We start from the raw sequence: 15145 nt of genomic DNA on the forward strand, positions 1-15145 counted from the left end.
GCGCGCGCGCGGTTTGTTTCTATGAGACATTTATTATTACCTGCTATTAACCCGAGTTGATCCCCGCGTATTCTTTCCTAAAGCCGATCTAGGCATTCGCTGGCACAGTTTGGGCGTGCTTGTCTCTCGCGACTGGACCAACGCCTCGCTGTCTCAACAGTCGTCACCATTCAGCGCAAGGTTCTGGCCCTCGTACGTAACTGGTAGTTCTTGGTGAGCTTGAGCTCAAACGTTAACACCAGAGCCAAGGGCTGTCGGTAGACCTGCGTTGCAACCCTTCTTGTTGTGCTATTTCCCCCTTCCGCTGCAATGCCGTCCGCCGTGGGCTCGAAGACAACGGTCAGGGTTCTGATTGCCGGCGGTAGCTATGCGGGCCTCGCCGTGGCAGTCAACCTCCTGGACCTACACCATGGCCTACCCCCTCGCATGGCTCCGGAGCCCTATGTCATCGACGACCAGTGGCCCAAAGTCCAGTTCGAGATTGTGATTGTCGATGAGAGAGATGGGTTTTGTAAGTTTTTACCTTTGGGTGCTCGATTCTTCGAATCCAGTACACCTCTGACACCACGAACAGTCCACGTCGTCGGCTCTCCACTTGCCTTGGCCGACTTCAACTACTCCAAGCAGGCGTGGGTCCCGTTCAAGGACCTGAAGCTTTCCAAGGAACCCAACGTCAAGTTCATCCACGGAAAGCTGTCGCACGTGGATTGCAGCGCCAAGAGGGCTACAGTGCTTGCCCACGATAGCAACGAGGAGAATATCCTTGACTATGACTACATGGTCACCGCCACCGGGTTAAGGAGAGATTGGCCGGTAGTTCCGCAGTCGCTTACTTATTCGGACTATTTGGCAGAGGTACACAACCATATCAAAGAAGCTCAAAACGCAAGACACGGCGTCATGGTTGTCGGCGGTGGCGCTGTCGGGGTGGAAATGGCGGCCGAATTGAAGCTCGTCATGCCTGACATCAAGGTTATGCTCGCTCACTCTCGCGACAAACTTCTCTCGTCTGAGGGTCTTACCGATGAGTGTAAGGATACGTCCTTGGATCTGCTCAAGGGAGCAGATGTCGAAACATTCATGGGCCATCGAATGGAAAGCTGCGACAAGATCGAAGCAGGAGGACGCTCCGGTGAATACGACGTCAAGTTCACCAACGGCGTCCAGGTTCCAGCGAGCATGGTCATCACGGCCATTTCCAATGGTGTACCGTCAACGAGGTTCCTCCCCGGTGCCGCCGTCGCCCCTTCGGGGCATGTTCGCATTCAACCCAAGTAAGCTGCTGCCTTGGAAGAGTCATCTGGGCCAATTTTTTCCATTGTTACTTACGCACTGTAGCTTAATGTTCCCCGCCGACACGCCAAACTTCGAGTACCATTACTGCGCCGGAGACGCAGCCAAATGGTCTGGCATCAAGCGCTGCGGCGGCGCCATGCATGGCGGATACTGCATCGCCATGAACATTCACCAAAAAACATTGGAGAACAGCGTTGGCCATGAGCCACAGTACCGGGAGCTCGTGTATCTTGCGCCCATGATTGCGATGGCCGTTGGCAAGAGCGCCGTTGCGTCAAACCCCGACTCTACAAGATCGGGGCCGGAGGTGCTGAAGAAATATTTCGGCACCGATCTGTATCTCTCCGGTAATCTCATACCACTTGACCTACTTTATGCTCGACATACTGACCAACAACTGTAGGCTGCTGGAAGTGGTTGGGGCTCGAGATTCCAGAGTCGGAGAGAAGTTACTCAGCAACGTTGTGACGACGAGCAATGCTTCATTAACAACTTTACTGCCGCGAATTACCCTGAAGACTAGAATAGAAACGGGAAGTGGCTTTCGGGACCGACTTCCGAGGGCCGGTAGGAAGCTATGCCACAAAAGCGTACGGCCAAAGGCTCTCGCGCGCCATTGAACCAGGACGAGTCACATGTCGATTATCGATTAGGGATTATTCGGAGAAAGAGGAAAGAGAGGGCGAGCGAAATGGTTTTAGAAGTTCTTCAATCGCGACGCAAGTCTCTTGTCCTCAGAGGGACTCGCGATGGACGCTTTTTATTCGACTTGGGTCAATGGTTCTCAAGATTGACAAGTCCGCGACCTCTACCACGGGCTGAAGGCGTCAGTTAACTAACACTCCTTTGGACGTCATCTGAGCTCAGCACTCACCCACTTACATCGAGTATTTAGGCGAATCTGAAGGCGTCCCTACCGACCCGTCAGCGCTGCACCCCTTCACCCTAGAGAACAATAATTGGAAGTTACTGTACCTTTCAAGAACGTCAAGACCTCACCAATGGACTCCCCAAAACGTACCACGGTCATACACGGCTCTCGTTGAAGACCTCACCAATGGCCCTTCCTGCCCTCAGAACCTCCATATCTCTGTACCGCCCCCCAACCACTGTCAACCCCACTGGCATGCCACTTTCGCCCACGAAGCCGGGCACATTGAGCGTCGGTGCATGCAGCACTGTCCACATGACGTTGAAGACCTACAAAAGTGCGTTGCCCAGCCAGAGCAGCAGTTAGTATGTGTTGTACCTCGCCATCACACCGGAGCGCCCTCAGAACCGAGCCGTCAAAGAAAGAGATGCAAAGTGGGCGAGTGTGTACGCACCGCGCTGCCCGTGTCGCCTAGACCCTCGGGTGCCTCCCCCGGCACGCTCGGTGTGACGATCGCATCGTACCTGGCCGCGATGCCGTCCCACTCACGGCGTAGGGCCGCGATGCCGTCATGCGCGTCGATTATGTCGTCCCGCCCTGGGACGTGCCGCCTCTCCACAAACGGGCGCAGGGTCTCATGCAGCTTGTCCTTGTCCTCCAGGTATCCTGCTCACCATATTCCGTGTTATCCGTACATTCTGCGCTGCGCGGCATCCGTGCAGAGTTGATTATAGGCGAAAAGGCTGCTGCGAGTGCGCTGACAGGCGGCGAAGAAAGATCAAAGCGTGAGAAGCAAGGATAAACGTACGTGACAGAAACGCAGACCGCGCCTCGCTCCCAGCTATAACCTCTCGCCATTCATGCGCCCGCGCAAAGCCTCCCGGCAAATCCACATCCTCGACCTGCGCGCCCGCCGCCACGAGCAACTCCCGTGCACGCTGCCACGCCGCTCGTGTCGCCGGCTTGGCCAGCTCCCACACGTGCGTCTTGATCATGGCAACCCGGGCCCCGCGTACCTCAAACGGTGTCTTAATACTGTTTGCGCGCTCTGGTGTGTCCAATTCTAGTCGGAAGACACGCGCGACAAGTTCAAGATCATCGACGTGGTTTGCGAAGAAGCCCACGGTGTCGCACGTCACCGAGCAGCGGCTCACGCCTTCCGTCGAGACAAGACCCCATGTTGGCTTATTGATTCGCGTCAGCTGTCCATCGGACATCTGCTCCCGGGGAAGCCTCTTCTAATAAGCCACTTCAACATACCTTGAATGCCCAAACACCGCAAAAGGATCCGGGCCGCACAATACTCCCGCCGGTCTGTGTCCCCAACGCGATCGGTACCTGGCCGTCCGCCACCGCAGCCGCCGAGCCAGAGGACGAACCCCCGGGAGTATAGGACTTGCCGCCCTTGCTCCTCGGGTTCACGCAGGGTCCGCCCACCATTGTAGACGCAAGCTCGGTTGTTGCCGTCTTTCCAAGGAGCAGCGCCCCCGACGCGCGCAGGACCCCAACGGCGGCCGAGTCTGACGCACCGTTGCCGTCAAATTCGTGGAAAGGGGAAAAGTACCTCGTCGGCATGTCTAGTACCACATGTCAAGTGCTCTTCGCGTCAGGTCGTGCCATGCTGCATGATGATGGTATAGGCTCACATACCGCGCGTGAGGAAGATGTCCTTGATACCAAATGCTACACCGTGTAGCGGGCCCCTCACTTCGGTCGGTACCGCATCTAGAGCCTTGGCCTGTGACCGGATGTATTCCTTGTCGTAGTGAACCCAGGCGTGAATTTCGCCGTCTCTCTTCTCATGCTGCCGAATCAGATCCTCCACATATTGCTGCACCGTGACTTCGCCACGCTGAATGGCATCATGAATCTCGATTGCCGAGAGTCCGCTGAGCTCCTTACCGGCTGGTCGCCCGTTCGCTGGCGATTGCATTTTGCTTGATCCTTATCCTTGCATCTTCACGGTGCTGATGTGCGTGGCCTCAAGTGAAGTGACGCTGCAAGCTGTTGAAGGCGGGGAGTCCGGTCTAAGCCACACAAGTGTAGGCCGGAAGAGGCGCGGCCCGGGGGGCCCCGGGTCTCGGCCCTGACCCGCCGCGTCCACTATCGGCTACTTTCCAGGGGACGACAACGGCACCACACGGATGTATGCGACAGAGCAGCAAGGTACAAAACATCGTAGGATTTGCCAACGTCTAACCCTGTTCGATAGAGCTCAACTACGAAGAATTCACGCATATTCAGGATGAACAAAGGTACCACCTGCACCACGGAAACGTCTTCTAGGTTCAGAGAGTCATTCGGCATCCGGTTTCGCCACCATTCTCAAGCTGCACCATACACCAATTACAACATCGCACATCCGCCTCGCAGGTTCAAGCGGTAACGCCTCAGGACGCCGACGCACTGAGGTTTTCTGATGTGACCTTCGACGCCGACGGGCTCTCCTGAAGAGCCATTACAGCCGCAGTTAGCTTCTCAATTTTGCTCGTCAGCTCCAAGATCTGCGCCTCAACAGCAGTCGGCGCTTCCATCAGGTCGTCGTCTTCACGTCGGCGCTCAGTTGAGCGTGATCCGATGCGCGGTGTAGACGGCCACAGCTGCCGGCTATGGTTGCCAGACGTGGGCCTCGCGAACGGCCGAGGCTGCCTTCTCTTGGCCTCCTTAGGTCCCTTGAACGTGCCAGAAGCAGTGACCCTGCGTCTAACAAGCTCATACAGTTGGATTGCCCCTACAATGGGCAGGTGTGTGACCTTGAGCAGGACGATGCGGCCCTGGCGAAACTTGTCATCCCGGCGGAAAATGAGACGGAGAGGCCGGAATATCGCCAGGGCGAGGAGGTTGAAGGGAGGGTAGAAATGCGTAAGCCTATTACTTGTGGACGCCTCCAAGACGTAGACGCTATAAACATAGAGATACTCCTCCTTTGCGTGAGTGATGACGCGGGAGAAGCTGTTGGACAGCATACCCGTGAGGGAGCCAGTCAGAAGAATGGATGAGAGGGTGATGAAGATGATCATCAGCGGCGGTCCGAAGATGGGGTCAATCTGGTTCATGATCTCGAAGCCGACGTAGCTGGAGCCAAAGAAGATCTTGGTAAGGATACCTGTCATCCTGCCAAGGCCAAAGGTATCACGGCCGACGAGTGAAAAGGTGGTCAGGAAGCCAAAGTAGATGATGACGACGAGCACCATGAACTTGAGGAAGTCCTTGCCCATCTCCTTGAGACAGGGAATCAAGGTACCCCAGTACGGACTCAAGCTCAGGATGGAGCAGATACGAGGCATCATAAATAATGCCTCCAGGGAGAGCACGTTGAATGCGACATCGGTAAGCTGCTTGTCTTGCTGTGTGATTCCAATGATCCCTGGCCTTGGTGAGCAGGTGTTCTAAAAAGCCCATTACCAGAAACTTACTGAGAACGCCGAAGGTGAAGCCGATGAAGATCATTATCATGTCAAACAAGTTCCATATATCTGTGGTGTAGAAGACGGACCCGGCATCCATCCATTCGGTCAGTTCATCATAGAAAAAGGCCGCAATCCACAGATATAGGATGGTTTCCGTGACGGTAATGTGCTCCTCGTCGCGTACGATGAGCACCGTGTAATAGAGGCCAAGAAACACTGCAAAAAAAAGTACCTCCCAGCTCTTCAGGTACTTGGGAACACGCAAGCGAGAGAACGGGTCCGACTTTTGCGGATTGTAATATTTGTGCTTCTTGGAGGCGTGCACAGACAGCGAATCCCAAAACACAATGTCCCCGTTCCAAATGCCAGTGATGATCTTTTGCACGGCATGCTGACTGAGGAAACGCTTGGCGTCGGCAATGGCTGCTATCTCCAACGCATTGAGGCCTTTGAAGGCGATGGTCGGGTCGAGGTCATCAGACGCCTCTTCGCTAGCGTTGGTCAGTCTGGACAACGAGCTAAGTAGAGTAGCCTTTTTGGCCGAGCTGCCAGCCGGACGCTGCCCGGCGTCATCGCCGGTGCTGGGCAGGATGCGCGGCAACAGGGGGGAGGTCTCGCCAGCTTCCTGGTCGCGCTCGACAGGTGGCTCATCCTCGTCTCCCTTGGGGTCCGGGATCTCGTAGAGGCAGTAATTCATGGCCTCCCGTTCAGAGAGCCGAGAGAGGAAGCGCCAGGCGACGATCTCGCAGGCATTGGATCGGGCCTCGCCTAGGCCCTGATGCTCGCTATCGGCGGCATAGTGCCACTTGAGAGCGCTGGCAGCCCGGTCAGCAAATACGGTCCCGTAAAAGATGAGGGAAGAATTCGGCACGCACAGTAGCGCATTGACAATGGCAGGGTTGGTGCAGGTGTTGTTGAGGTGGTCGACGAGCACGCGTATGCAATTGCCAGCCGCAGTTGTCCTAAGCTGCTCAAACGTGCTGGGCAGCTCGATGGCGTCGTAGAAGTATCTGCAGCGCATCAGCCTGGGCAATCGTGCCGGACGGAACAGCATACCGGCTTACGTAGATAGCTTGCGCACGACCTGGCGGAATGAGTCGTCTTCGGCAATGTCGGGGAGGTCGAAGTCCATCCTGGCAGACACGGGGCTCATATCGCGCACCGGCTGCGCTTTTGACCTCACGCGGATAGGCATGGTGCTGGGAAGGGAACGCGCCGGCCACCGTAAGGAGCCGGTAGATGACAATAACGATAAGACAGAGGGTTTCGGAGAGGCGGATGAAAATAAAAGCCGCGGGCGACGCCGCTCGTGACGGGGAGAGAGCGATGTTCCTGGCGGTGATGTCAGTGGGCAAAGGGGGCCAACAAGGGATGGAGTCGAGCTGCGCCATTCAGGCAGGTGAGCTCACCGCGCCGGCATTTGGGCCCTGTTGGATTCGATGCAGTGCCCTTTGTGATGGAGGGTGCTGGCTGCTGTCGCGGGACCGCCACAGTGGGTCTGAGCCCTGGACGTCGCGCTGGGCGCAGCTTCAGGGGGGCACGTGCTGCGACGATTGCTCCTATGTGCCGGGCACGGTCCCAGGCCAAGGCGAGCTGTTCCTGCCCCTTGAGGCAACCTTAAGGGTTATGTCCACTCAGTGGACTGCTATCTGTCTCACAGGGCAGGCGTGACAGTAAGTCCCTAAGTGCTAACGCACGAAGTGCATTTTAACGTTACCATGTAGTGGCAGTCTTGTCCAACCGGTTGCGTGCGATACCTTGTTCATCTTTCCATCTCTGATCAGTGATATATCGGCAGTCGAGGCCGTTCGCTCATATTTGCGATTACGCATGTCTCGGCGCCCGTTGTTGGGTGCGGCCATAGCCTCATCAGACGACATGTCACACTGCCGTGAGTGGCTTCTGGCCCCTCGTCGTCAACAATGGATTGCTCTCACCCTTTCAAGATGAAACGACGACTCCGTTGGCAGCGGGGTCAAGCCACCCTCGCCTCTCGATGCAACTCTGACAGGTGGGATGCTTGGGTACTTACTCCAGCCGAGGTGCAACAACACGACACCGTCCAGTCCCCCGAATACGTCACAAGCATCCAACCCCTCTCGCAGCATCTGTTCCCCGCACCAGGCCGGGTTCGACTGTACGCCCCCTCGGGCATCATATCTATATGGAAACGGGGACGCTTCTCACGCCAGACCCTCGACTCGGTCAGGCTTCAGCGATTTCCCCCGGACACCAAGACAGGCCATCGCCTCCTTTAGCCTCCAAGGGACACCAAGAGACAGACCATGGCCCGCTTGAGGCAGGTTGAATGCTCATGCATCGGCGCCATGGAATTAATCCGCGAATCGTCTTTCACGCGCGGGCCCGGCAGCGCGCACCACCACGCGATCCGACCGAGATCCTTCCGAGCTTTTTAAATTCGCGGGGTACGGCTCTCCACGGCGAGTGCTTGTCCATCTTGCCTCTGTGCCGCCGCCACGGTGTGTTCCTGGGGACGGCATTGGTGGCATCCTCGATGGACCAGCTGCCGCCGCGCAAGGGCGATGAAACGCTACGCTGACCGACCATGTGCGGACCCTGACGGAGACGCCGACGGATTCACCATCGTGTGGACGCTGGGTACAGGATGTGGTAGTGGTCTCTGGCGAGGCAGGCGATGGATATTGCCAAAGTCCGAAGTATATAAGTTGACCAAGGCGACAGGACCACCTCAAGGATCGAGTGTTACTCTCGAGTAGATCGACGACCCGAATAGACTTGGAACCCAGTCAAGAGCCAAGCGACGCCATCTTCCAGCTACTCGCGCAATCTTGAGCAACCTGAGAACAACAAGAGACAATAAGATAGCAAGGCCTGACACAGGATCTCACCCGCGATGGTCGCACTCGTCTCTTCGCTCGCGGCGTTCCTCGCTGCCGCCTCCGCACCGGGCATCGTCCTCGCCGAGCGCACCTTCTATAACTCGGGCACCCTCAACGGCTGGGACTACGTGCGGCACGAGCATCAAGGCACCGTCACGCAGGTGGACAACGTGTCTTATAAGGGCGGCACGGCCCTCAAGATGACGCAGACGTACGACGCCAGCTACCACGACAGGTACCACTCCGAGGTGGACCATAACTACGGCTACAAGCGCGGCGACACGCTCTTCTACGGCTTCGCGTTCCGCCTCTCAGAGGCGTGGGAGTTCCAGGACCAGTCGTACAACATCGCCCAGTTCATCGCCAACCGACCCGGCGCGGGCTGCGGCGGCGACGACTGGATGCCTTCGGCCATGATCTGGGTCCAGGGCAACCAGCTCACCTCGCGCATCGTCAGCGGCCACTACCGCCAGCCTGACTGCTCCCGCAAGATCGACACCCTGCCCAACCTCGCCACCCTCCAGGCCGGCCAGTGGCACAGGGTCGTCGTCCAGGCCAGGTGGGCCAGCGACTCATCTGGGTACTACAAGATCTGGCTCGACGGCAACAAGGTCTTCGAGCGCCTTAACGTGCCCACCACCGTCGACGACGATAGCGTCTTCCAGTACCGCGTCGGTCTGTATGCCAACAGCTGGCACGACGACGGCTACATGAAGGGCAGCCAGGGCTTCCGTCAGATCTGGTATGATGAGGTGGCCATTGGCACGACGTTCAAGGATGCCGACCCAGACCAACAGTAGTTGCGCAATAATTAGATGATCAATTGGCTTGCGTTCTATGAGCCTTCTATGCAGCCACATTAGAGTGATAGCTGTCATTTCCCTGCACTCCCCCTGCACCTGCTTCATCATCCCCAACGAGTGTCGACTGCTCGCTTAACCTGCTAGCCGAGTCTTCATCCCTTATCAGGCGATTTCTCGTCATTGTCTCCTGCGAGTCGCGTCGCGCATATCTGACCGTTGGGTTGTCCGTCCCATCCCCCTCCCGCCGCCGCCCAGAGCGTCCTTTTCTCAAGACCCTCTTGCCAGAACGAGACCCCGCGTTGCGATCGCACCCCTCCATTTCTTCCTGCAGCAGTTTGCGCTGACGCCTTTCGCGCTTCTTGTCTTTGTGAACCAGGTATAAGTGGCGCCCACCGACAGCAAGCGCAATTAATAGAGATGCCATGACGAGCTGATTGTCTCTGTACCGGGAGTCTAGTCTTGATGCGATGGCTTAATAGATGACAGTCAAGGGACGTTATTTGCGGGATTGACGAGGTTGACGGAATAAAGTTGATGGAGGCAGGCAAGACTGCGCGTCGTCTGCTTCTTTGTACCTAGCGATGACCTCACCATTGTAGGTCGACCTCCTAGCGTGCGTCACGGGAGCGCCAAGACAGCAACGCCACTCGACCTAAACTTCGTTGCGACGCCTTGTAATAAGCTACAGCCACCCTCTTGGTACACCTAAGCTTTCTATGTTTGCAGTTTGCACATGGCCTCTCCCTGGCCTCTCTATGCCTCTCTTACTCTAATCACAACAGTGACAAGCCGCCACTAGACTGGTTTTGACTATCTGACGCACTTTGCTCACTTGCTTCTTCGGTGAAGCAGGCAGTGGCGGCCCCATCTTCTGCGAAACTTGTCTGGCATAGCCGGCACATCAGGCAACCATACCATCCTCGCCAGGAGAGGCGTCTTGGCCGCGTCGAGAAAGGGCTCGCATTTGATCACCTCCCAGTTCTCCGTGTCCGCGACGTAGTCGGGCTCGTTTGGCGGCAGCGGCTCCTTGCGCTCCGGATATTGTGTGTCCACAAGAAAGGAGCACGCCCGTAGATCAACATACTTGCCCAGGTCCTCCTCGTTGCGGTCATTGAGGCCGCTCGTGGGGAGCCACGTGCCGCTCCAGAAGCCGAAGCCCGTCTTTGCCTCGGAGAACTCGCCCGGCAATAGACCGCGGAACTCGGATCGCACAAATTTGGCGTGCATGTCGCGCGGCAGAAAGTACGACGAGGGGAAGCGGTACCATTCTTTGCCGAAGCAAACCAAGTCGTCCTGCCCGCCGACGCCGCCGGCCCCATCGCTGCCGTCACCCCACAAGGGTTTGTAAATGCTCAGTGGCGCGTTATATGCCGAGTAAATGCCGTATATTCTCGACAAGCTAATGTCCACTGAGAGGAACACGACGAGACTGACAGCCAACAGCTTGAGGCGAGCTGGGATCTTTCCCATGAGGGTTTCCGGGTCGGTACTTCCGATAGCTGTAAGCAGTATGTGCAGCGACATCGATGCGTTCAGTGCGAGAAACGGATACACCGGGTACATAAACCTCTCTTCCTTGTGCGGCTGTGCGGTGAAGATGGCAAGCCACATGTAGAACGGGGCAACGAAAACCACCGTCCGCAGACCAATTTGGAAGCCATGTCCAGACGGGGCAATGAGCTTTTGCAATAAAAATAGCGGTAGTGCCAGCAATGCCAGCACAAACCAGATGTTGAAGTTGAGCGCCAAATTCTTGAAGTAAAAGGTCCACGGTTCTGTGCCATAGAGATCGGGTCCGCCCGTCGAGGAAAAGATATTGTACTTGACAATATTCCAAGATACGACGGCAATCTTCTTATAGAAAAAGAGATTGATCAAGAAATCGAAAAACTGAAACTGGTCAACTCCAGGCCGTGCATAACAACAGCGCTTTACATACCACGATGATGAGCCCAGAGATGACGCCGCGGACAAGTCGAATCAGCGATTCGATGAACGCCGTTTTATCGCTGACAAAAGTGAAGACGATCTCTTCGAGGATGTAAGGCGCACACAAGGCCGCTGCGAATGGCCATCCTAAAACACCACCCATGGCAAACCAAAAAATGCCCTGCGACGTCTTGAGCCCGCCGCGCCAGTTCATGAAAGCCGCGGTCCCGAGCATACACATGTACATGGCAAAGCTTGATGGCAAGAAGGCGGCGCTGGCGTGGAAGTTGCCGGGGCTTGTGACAGTCGCAATCAGAAAGAAGATGGCTATCCTGCCGTTGAGGGTGAGGCTGATGACTTTGAACAGCATTGTCTGGCACAGCGCGCAGACAAAGGCGAGCCCATATCGAACAAAGTAGAACTCGGCAACCTGGAGGTGCGTCAGCTCAGATCACGCGCCCTTCACGATGTCAACTTGGCTCACCTTGCTGGACTGCGGGAGCAGCCGGCGCGCGTTGCCGACGACGGCATGGAGAGCTATGTACAGCCAGCTGCGGATAGCAAACTCGGGCGAGTACTCCCACGTCTGCAGGCCGTAGCCGTGGGACAGATAGTGGGCGGGCTCCCAATAATTGAACGTCTCATCGCAGTCCTGAATTGGCGCGAACAGGGCGGCGACCATGCCCGCCACCAGGAAGATGTAGAAGGCCGTAATGGGCTCGATGGGATGGGGGCCCTTGCGCCTGGTCGGCAGGTTAGCAGCTGCGGCAGCCACAAACACTCCTGGGAGGGAGCGCAAAACACTGGGACTCGGAACTCACTTTTTCTTGGCATGAGAGGAGGCCGGGTGCTCAAATTGAGCAGGCTGCGCTTTGGGAGGCATGGTGAGTGCTTCACTGCGCGGCCAGCACAGGTCGTTTGCCGGTGCCGAAATGTGTCGTCATGAGCGAGAGAGCTTAGGGAGCACCCCTGCCTGTCCTGGTCGCGCTCGGTGAGGCTCGGTCAAGGTAGCGCCAGACGCGGACTGGGGACCCACCTGTCCGCTCACCTTGATTTTTCTTGACAGGACCCCGAAGAAGGTTCTGCCTGGCACATTTAAGTTGCGCCTCTGCCGCCTCAGTCCTCCATTCCTTTTGCAATCGCTGCAATCCCATCCGCGGCATTTTGCGTACGCCTCTAAAAAAGCGACTCTTCTCTCACGTATGCAGAACTTTACTCCTGCCCGACAGATCCCGACAAAGGCGTCAAGCAAGACGTGAGCGCCGCCTCGCGCTGTCAGTCTGCCTCATTTCTCCTCCAGTGCAGTCGGGACTTTTTCCACTTCGCGCGACCGATCTACACAACGCGCACCGCCGCAATGTCCGGCTTTCACATTCCCGGTCTCGGGCAGGCTAAGCCTAACGAATCCCTGCCGCCTGTTGCCGCCGATGCCATGAGTGCGACCGCCGCCGCCGCCAGTGCTGCATCAGAGGAGCACATGGCCGACGTCGAACCTTTGACCACGGAACCTCCAGCACCAGCCACGGAGCCTGCACCAAGCTCCGTACATGAAACTGGCGTGCCGGTCGAATCGCAAGGCGTAACACTAGACCATGCCACGACTGAAGACTCAATGGCGGTTGACAAGGCGGAGAGTCCGTCATTAACATCTGCGCTAGAGGCAGCTATTGGCGGGCTCGGCGAAACGACATCCGAAATCACGACAACGACCACGGCGCCATCGGCATTGGAGGCCGCCATTAGTGAACTGGGCGAGACGACATGCGAAACGGCAATGTCGACTACTGCGCAGTCACAACCACTGCCGCAAGAGCCATCAGGCACTACAGAGCTACAAAACGACGAGGGCGAGAACCCTGAATGGGAAGTCGACTCTTCGCCATACGAGTCCTCGACCGATTCAAGCAGTTCAGACTCCTCCGATGAAGGGGGCTACGAACTCCTTGGCCTCGAAGAAACCGCACGCCTGCTCATGGACGCGGAGGCTGGGGGGTCCGACGACGAGGGCGAACGCGGACGGCCAGGTAACGCCAATCAGCTACGCACGAAAAATGAGCTCGCGGAAGAGGCAATTCCCCGGCCTGATGTTACCATAACCACGGACATGAGGATTGAGGAACTAGGTTCGGTGGAGCACATTGTCGAAAACATTATGCTCATCAAGGCCTTCACTCCAGGCGAATACCAAGTCCTCGACACTGGCTCCGTGCTCTGCAACGCGGAACGCGTCGTCATTGGTGCTGTCGCCGAGACCATTGGCAAGGTTCTTCAGCCCATGTATACGGTGCGCTTCAACTCAAAAGACGAGATCAAGGAGCTAGGAGTTGAGTTGGGTGCCAAGATTTTCTATCCCGTCGATCACGCATCGTTCGTCTTCACCGAACCGCTAAAGAACACGAAGGGCTCGGACGCGAGTAACATTCATGATGAGGAGGTGGGCGACGATGAGATGGAATTCTCTGACGACGAAAAGGAAGCCGAATATAAGCGCTCCATCAAGCAAAGAAAGAACAAGAACAAGGCTGGTGCCGGAGGCGATGGAGGCGCGCGGGGCGGCTTCAGAGGGGCTCATCCGCTGCGACAGGAGGTCAGCGCGTCCTCTGACACGCTCAACTACGATGATGATGATGGGCCGTACAAGCCGTTGACACGGCCACCGGGTTTCGGCGCTGGAGGTCCCTCGAGCGAGCCGGTCGAGCTACCGCCTCGGCCCGGTCTCCACCGCGGTGGCCGGCGCGGCGACCTCCGTGGCAGAGGCGGCAGGGGAAGAGGTGGGCCTGGACGCGGCGGACGGGGAGGCGGGAACAACCAGGCGAGGGATGGCTACTCCCAGGCGCCTCAGGGATACGGGCAGTATCCCCAACATGCGCAACAACCACAGCAGCAACCCGCATGGAGACCTGTTTCACCTCAACCTGGTCATCAGTCACAGGCGGCGCCGTCTATGCCGGCCTTTGGCTTCCAGTTTCCAGGCTGGCCACAACCCCAAGGCCAGCAAGGGGTTCCTGCCCCTGGTACACTGCCGCCACCGCCACCGCCACCGCCTCCAGGCTGGCCTGGTCAACAACAACCGCAGCAGCAGCAGCAGCAGCAGGCTGGAGGCGGTGCTTTTGTTAACCCAGCTCTGCTCGCTGCCCTAATGAGCCAGATGCAGGCGCAAGGGGGTGGTCAGCAATGGGGCGGGCAATACCAGCATCCGCCTCCGTCTTAGCCGGATCAATAGAGGACTACGAAGTACAGCGGTTGATACCATCCTGCAGGCACAGTGTAAGCACGAGAGGCTCTTTAAATGGCCCACGCCAGACTTGCCATGATGGATAGTCTGCCTCAAGGCAATAGAAGACTCTAACCCGAGTTAGGGCAATAAGTTTGAATGACAACTCATCTATGATGAGCTTCTAAAGTCTTGGGAAGGAAAGAGGAGATCTTAGACAAGGCAGTGTACACATGCTCAAAGAGAACATGCCGCAACCTACCGTCAATGAGTTGGTTAATAATCCAACAATATCGTCAAAGCTCATGCCGCGAGAGAGACAGAACATTCCCCGAAAGACTCGCAGTGAAACCAGTTTCGTTGCCCAATTAGAGATATCTTCCTCGGCTGGTGCATCTGTAGACTGTTGTTGCAGGGTAGAATGGCTGAGCGCCTACTAGCCAGGGGAGGTGGTTGCCGCTGGGGATGGTGGCCGGAAGATGTTCTGCCGTACGGGTTACTTCTCCTTTGCTGGCTGTCTTTGAGGTATGGAAGTAAGGTTCATAATAGGACTGGTGGTTGATCCTAAAGACAAAGCTATGATGGCTGCAAAACATTATATGCCATCTCTGGTGTTCAAGAAGCGAAAGCAAGCCACGTGCAATGCTACTTAGCGGAGCTAATGCTCCGACAGGCTTCGAAGTTTGCAGAGTGCAAGTGAGTAGTATATCAACGAGCTGTCCATCGGTGCAGAGGGTTATTGGGAGAACGACAAGCTTGTG

At 56.8% G+C, this 15145-nt stretch overlaps 8 protein-coding genes across 9 annotated transcripts; 4 read left to right on the forward strand and 4 right to left on the reverse strand.

Annotated features, from left to right (window-relative positions):
- The first annotated feature begins 71 nt into the window (after window positions 1-71).
- Window positions 72-2318, forward strand: JDV02_000130 (uncharacterized protein). The gene is made up of 5 exons (XM_047980904.1): window positions 72-192; window positions 250-511; window positions 575-1274; window positions 1339-1643; window positions 1700-2318. Exons 2-5 carry the CDS (start codon window positions 310-312, stop codon window positions 1762-1764), a joined length of 1272 nt encoding a protein of 423 aa, XP_047836862.1. The 5' UTR covers window positions 72-192; window positions 250-309; the 3' UTR covers window positions 1765-2318.
- Window positions 1880-4154, reverse strand: JDV02_000131 (uncharacterized protein). 2 transcript variants are annotated; one of them, XM_047980905.1, is made up of 7 exons: window positions 3818-4154; window positions 3428-3744; window positions 2976-3351; window positions 2622-2833; window positions 2272-2496; window positions 2171-2209; window positions 1880-2114 (listed from the first exon to the last, which is right to left on the reverse strand). In XM_047980905.1, exons 1-5 carry the CDS (start codon window positions 4098-4100, stop codon window positions 2323-2325), a joined length of 1362 nt encoding a protein of 453 aa, XP_047836863.1. In that variant the 5' UTR covers window positions 4101-4154; the 3' UTR covers window positions 1880-2114; window positions 2171-2209; window positions 2272-2322. The 2 variants fall into 2 exon arrangements, with proteins under 2 accessions (XP_047836863.1, XP_047836864.1); XM_047980906.1 differs by having other exon boundaries at window positions 2272-2833.
- A 191-nt stretch (window positions 4155-4345) lies between these two features.
- Window positions 4346-7020, reverse strand: JDV02_000132 (uncharacterized protein). Its single transcript, XM_047980907.1, has 4 exons — window positions 6642-7020; window positions 6453-6587; window positions 5584-6392; window positions 4346-5534 (listed from the first exon to the last, which is right to left on the reverse strand). The coding sequence occupies exons 1-4, from the start codon at window positions 6770-6772 to the stop codon at window positions 4558-4560; spliced, it is 2052 nt and encodes a 683-aa protein (XP_047836865.1). The 5' UTR covers window positions 6773-7020; the 3' UTR covers window positions 4346-4557.
- Window positions 7021-7499: 479 nt separating this feature from the next.
- Window positions 7500-7835, forward strand: JDV02_000133 (uncharacterized protein; the record flags this gene model as incomplete). The annotated part of the gene is made up of 1 exon (XM_047980908.1): window positions 7500-7835. One exon carries the CDS (start codon window positions 7500-7502, stop codon window positions 7833-7835), a length of 336 nt encoding a protein of 111 aa, XP_047836866.1.
- A 617-nt stretch (window positions 7836-8452) lies between these two features.
- JDV02_000134 (uncharacterized protein) lies at window positions 8453-9238 on the forward strand (the record flags this gene model as incomplete). The annotated part of the gene is made up of 1 exon (XM_047980909.1): window positions 8453-9238. One exon carries the CDS (start codon window positions 8453-8455, stop codon window positions 9236-9238), a length of 786 nt encoding a protein of 261 aa, XP_047836867.1.
- A 46-nt stretch (window positions 9239-9284) lies between these two features.
- Window positions 9285-9665, reverse strand: JDV02_000135 (uncharacterized protein; the record flags this gene model as incomplete). Its single annotated transcript, XM_047980910.1, has 1 exon — window positions 9285-9665. One exon carries the CDS (start codon window positions 9663-9665, stop codon window positions 9285-9287), a length of 381 nt encoding a protein of 126 aa, XP_047836868.1.
- A 404-nt stretch (window positions 9666-10069) lies between these two features.
- ALG9 (Dextrin dextranase) lies at window positions 10070-12053 on the reverse strand (the record flags this gene model as incomplete). Its single annotated transcript, XM_047980911.1, has 4 exons — window positions 10070-11131; window positions 11181-11600; window positions 11655-11913; window positions 11992-12053. The coding sequence occupies 4 exons, from the start codon at window positions 12051-12053 to the stop codon at window positions 10070-10072; spliced, it is 1803 nt and encodes a 600-aa protein (XP_047836869.1).
- A 223-nt stretch (window positions 12054-12276) lies between these two features.
- On the forward strand, window positions 12277-14690 carry JDV02_000137 (uncharacterized protein). Its single transcript, XM_047980912.1, has 2 exons — window positions 12277-14437; window positions 14530-14690. Exon 1 carries the CDS (start codon window positions 12528-12530, stop codon window positions 14379-14381), a length of 1854 nt encoding a protein of 617 aa, XP_047836870.1. The 5' UTR covers window positions 12277-12527; the 3' UTR covers window positions 14382-14437; window positions 14530-14690.
- The last annotated feature ends 455 nt before the right edge of the window (window positions 14691-15145 follow it).

Source organism: Purpureocillium takamizusanense, chromosome 1 (genome assembly GCF_022605165.1).
Source record: "Purpureocillium takamizusanense chromosome 1, complete sequence".
NCBI lineage: Eukaryota > Fungi > Ascomycota > Sordariomycetes > Hypocreales > Ophiocordycipitaceae > Purpureocillium > Purpureocillium takamizusanense.

Excerpts from the sequence above, each read along its gene's own strand:
- JDV02_000130 (XM_047980904.1), top strand. The coding sequence starts at position 310 with ATGCCGTCCGCCGTGGGCTCGAAGACAACGGTCAGGGTTCTGATTGCC. Across the intron at positions 512-574 it reads CGATGAGAGAGATGGGTTTT|TCCACGTCGTCGGCTCTCCA; the intron begins GTAAGTTTTTAC and ends CACCACGAACAG. Across the intron at positions 1,644-1,699 it reads CACCGATCTGTATCTCTCCG|GCTGCTGGAAGTGGTTGGGG; the intron begins GTAATCTCATAC and ends CAACAACTGTAG.
- JDV02_000131 (XM_047980905.1), bottom strand. The coding sequence starts at position 4,100 with ATGCAATCGCCAGCGAACGGGCGACCAGCCGGTAAGGAGCTCAGCGGA. Across the intron at positions 3,352-3,427 it reads GCGGTGTTTGGGCATTCAAG|CCAACATGGGGTCTTGTCTC; the intron begins GTATGTTGAAGT and ends CGAATCAATAAG. Across the intron at positions 2,834-2,975 it reads GCGGTCTGCGTTTCTGTCAC|GATACCTGGAGGACAAGGAC; the intron begins GTACGTTTATCC and ends TATGGTGAGCAG.
- JDV02_000132 (XM_047980907.1), bottom strand. The coding sequence starts at position 6,772 with ATGCCTATCCGCGTGAGGTCAAAAGCGCAGCCGGTGCGCGATATGAGC. Across the intron at positions 6,588-6,641 it reads GTCGTGCGCAAGCTATCTAC|ATACTTCTACGACGCCATCG; the intron begins GTAAGCCGGTAT and ends GATGCGCTGCAG. Across the intron at positions 6,393-6,452 it reads GCCATTGTCAATGCGCTACT|CGCTCTCAAGTGGCACTATG; the intron begins GTGCGTGCCGAA and ends CCGGGCTGCCAG.
- JDV02_000137 (XM_047980912.1), top strand. The coding sequence starts at position 12,528 with ATGTCCGGCTTTCACATTCCCGGTCTCGGGCAGGCTAAGCCTAACGAA.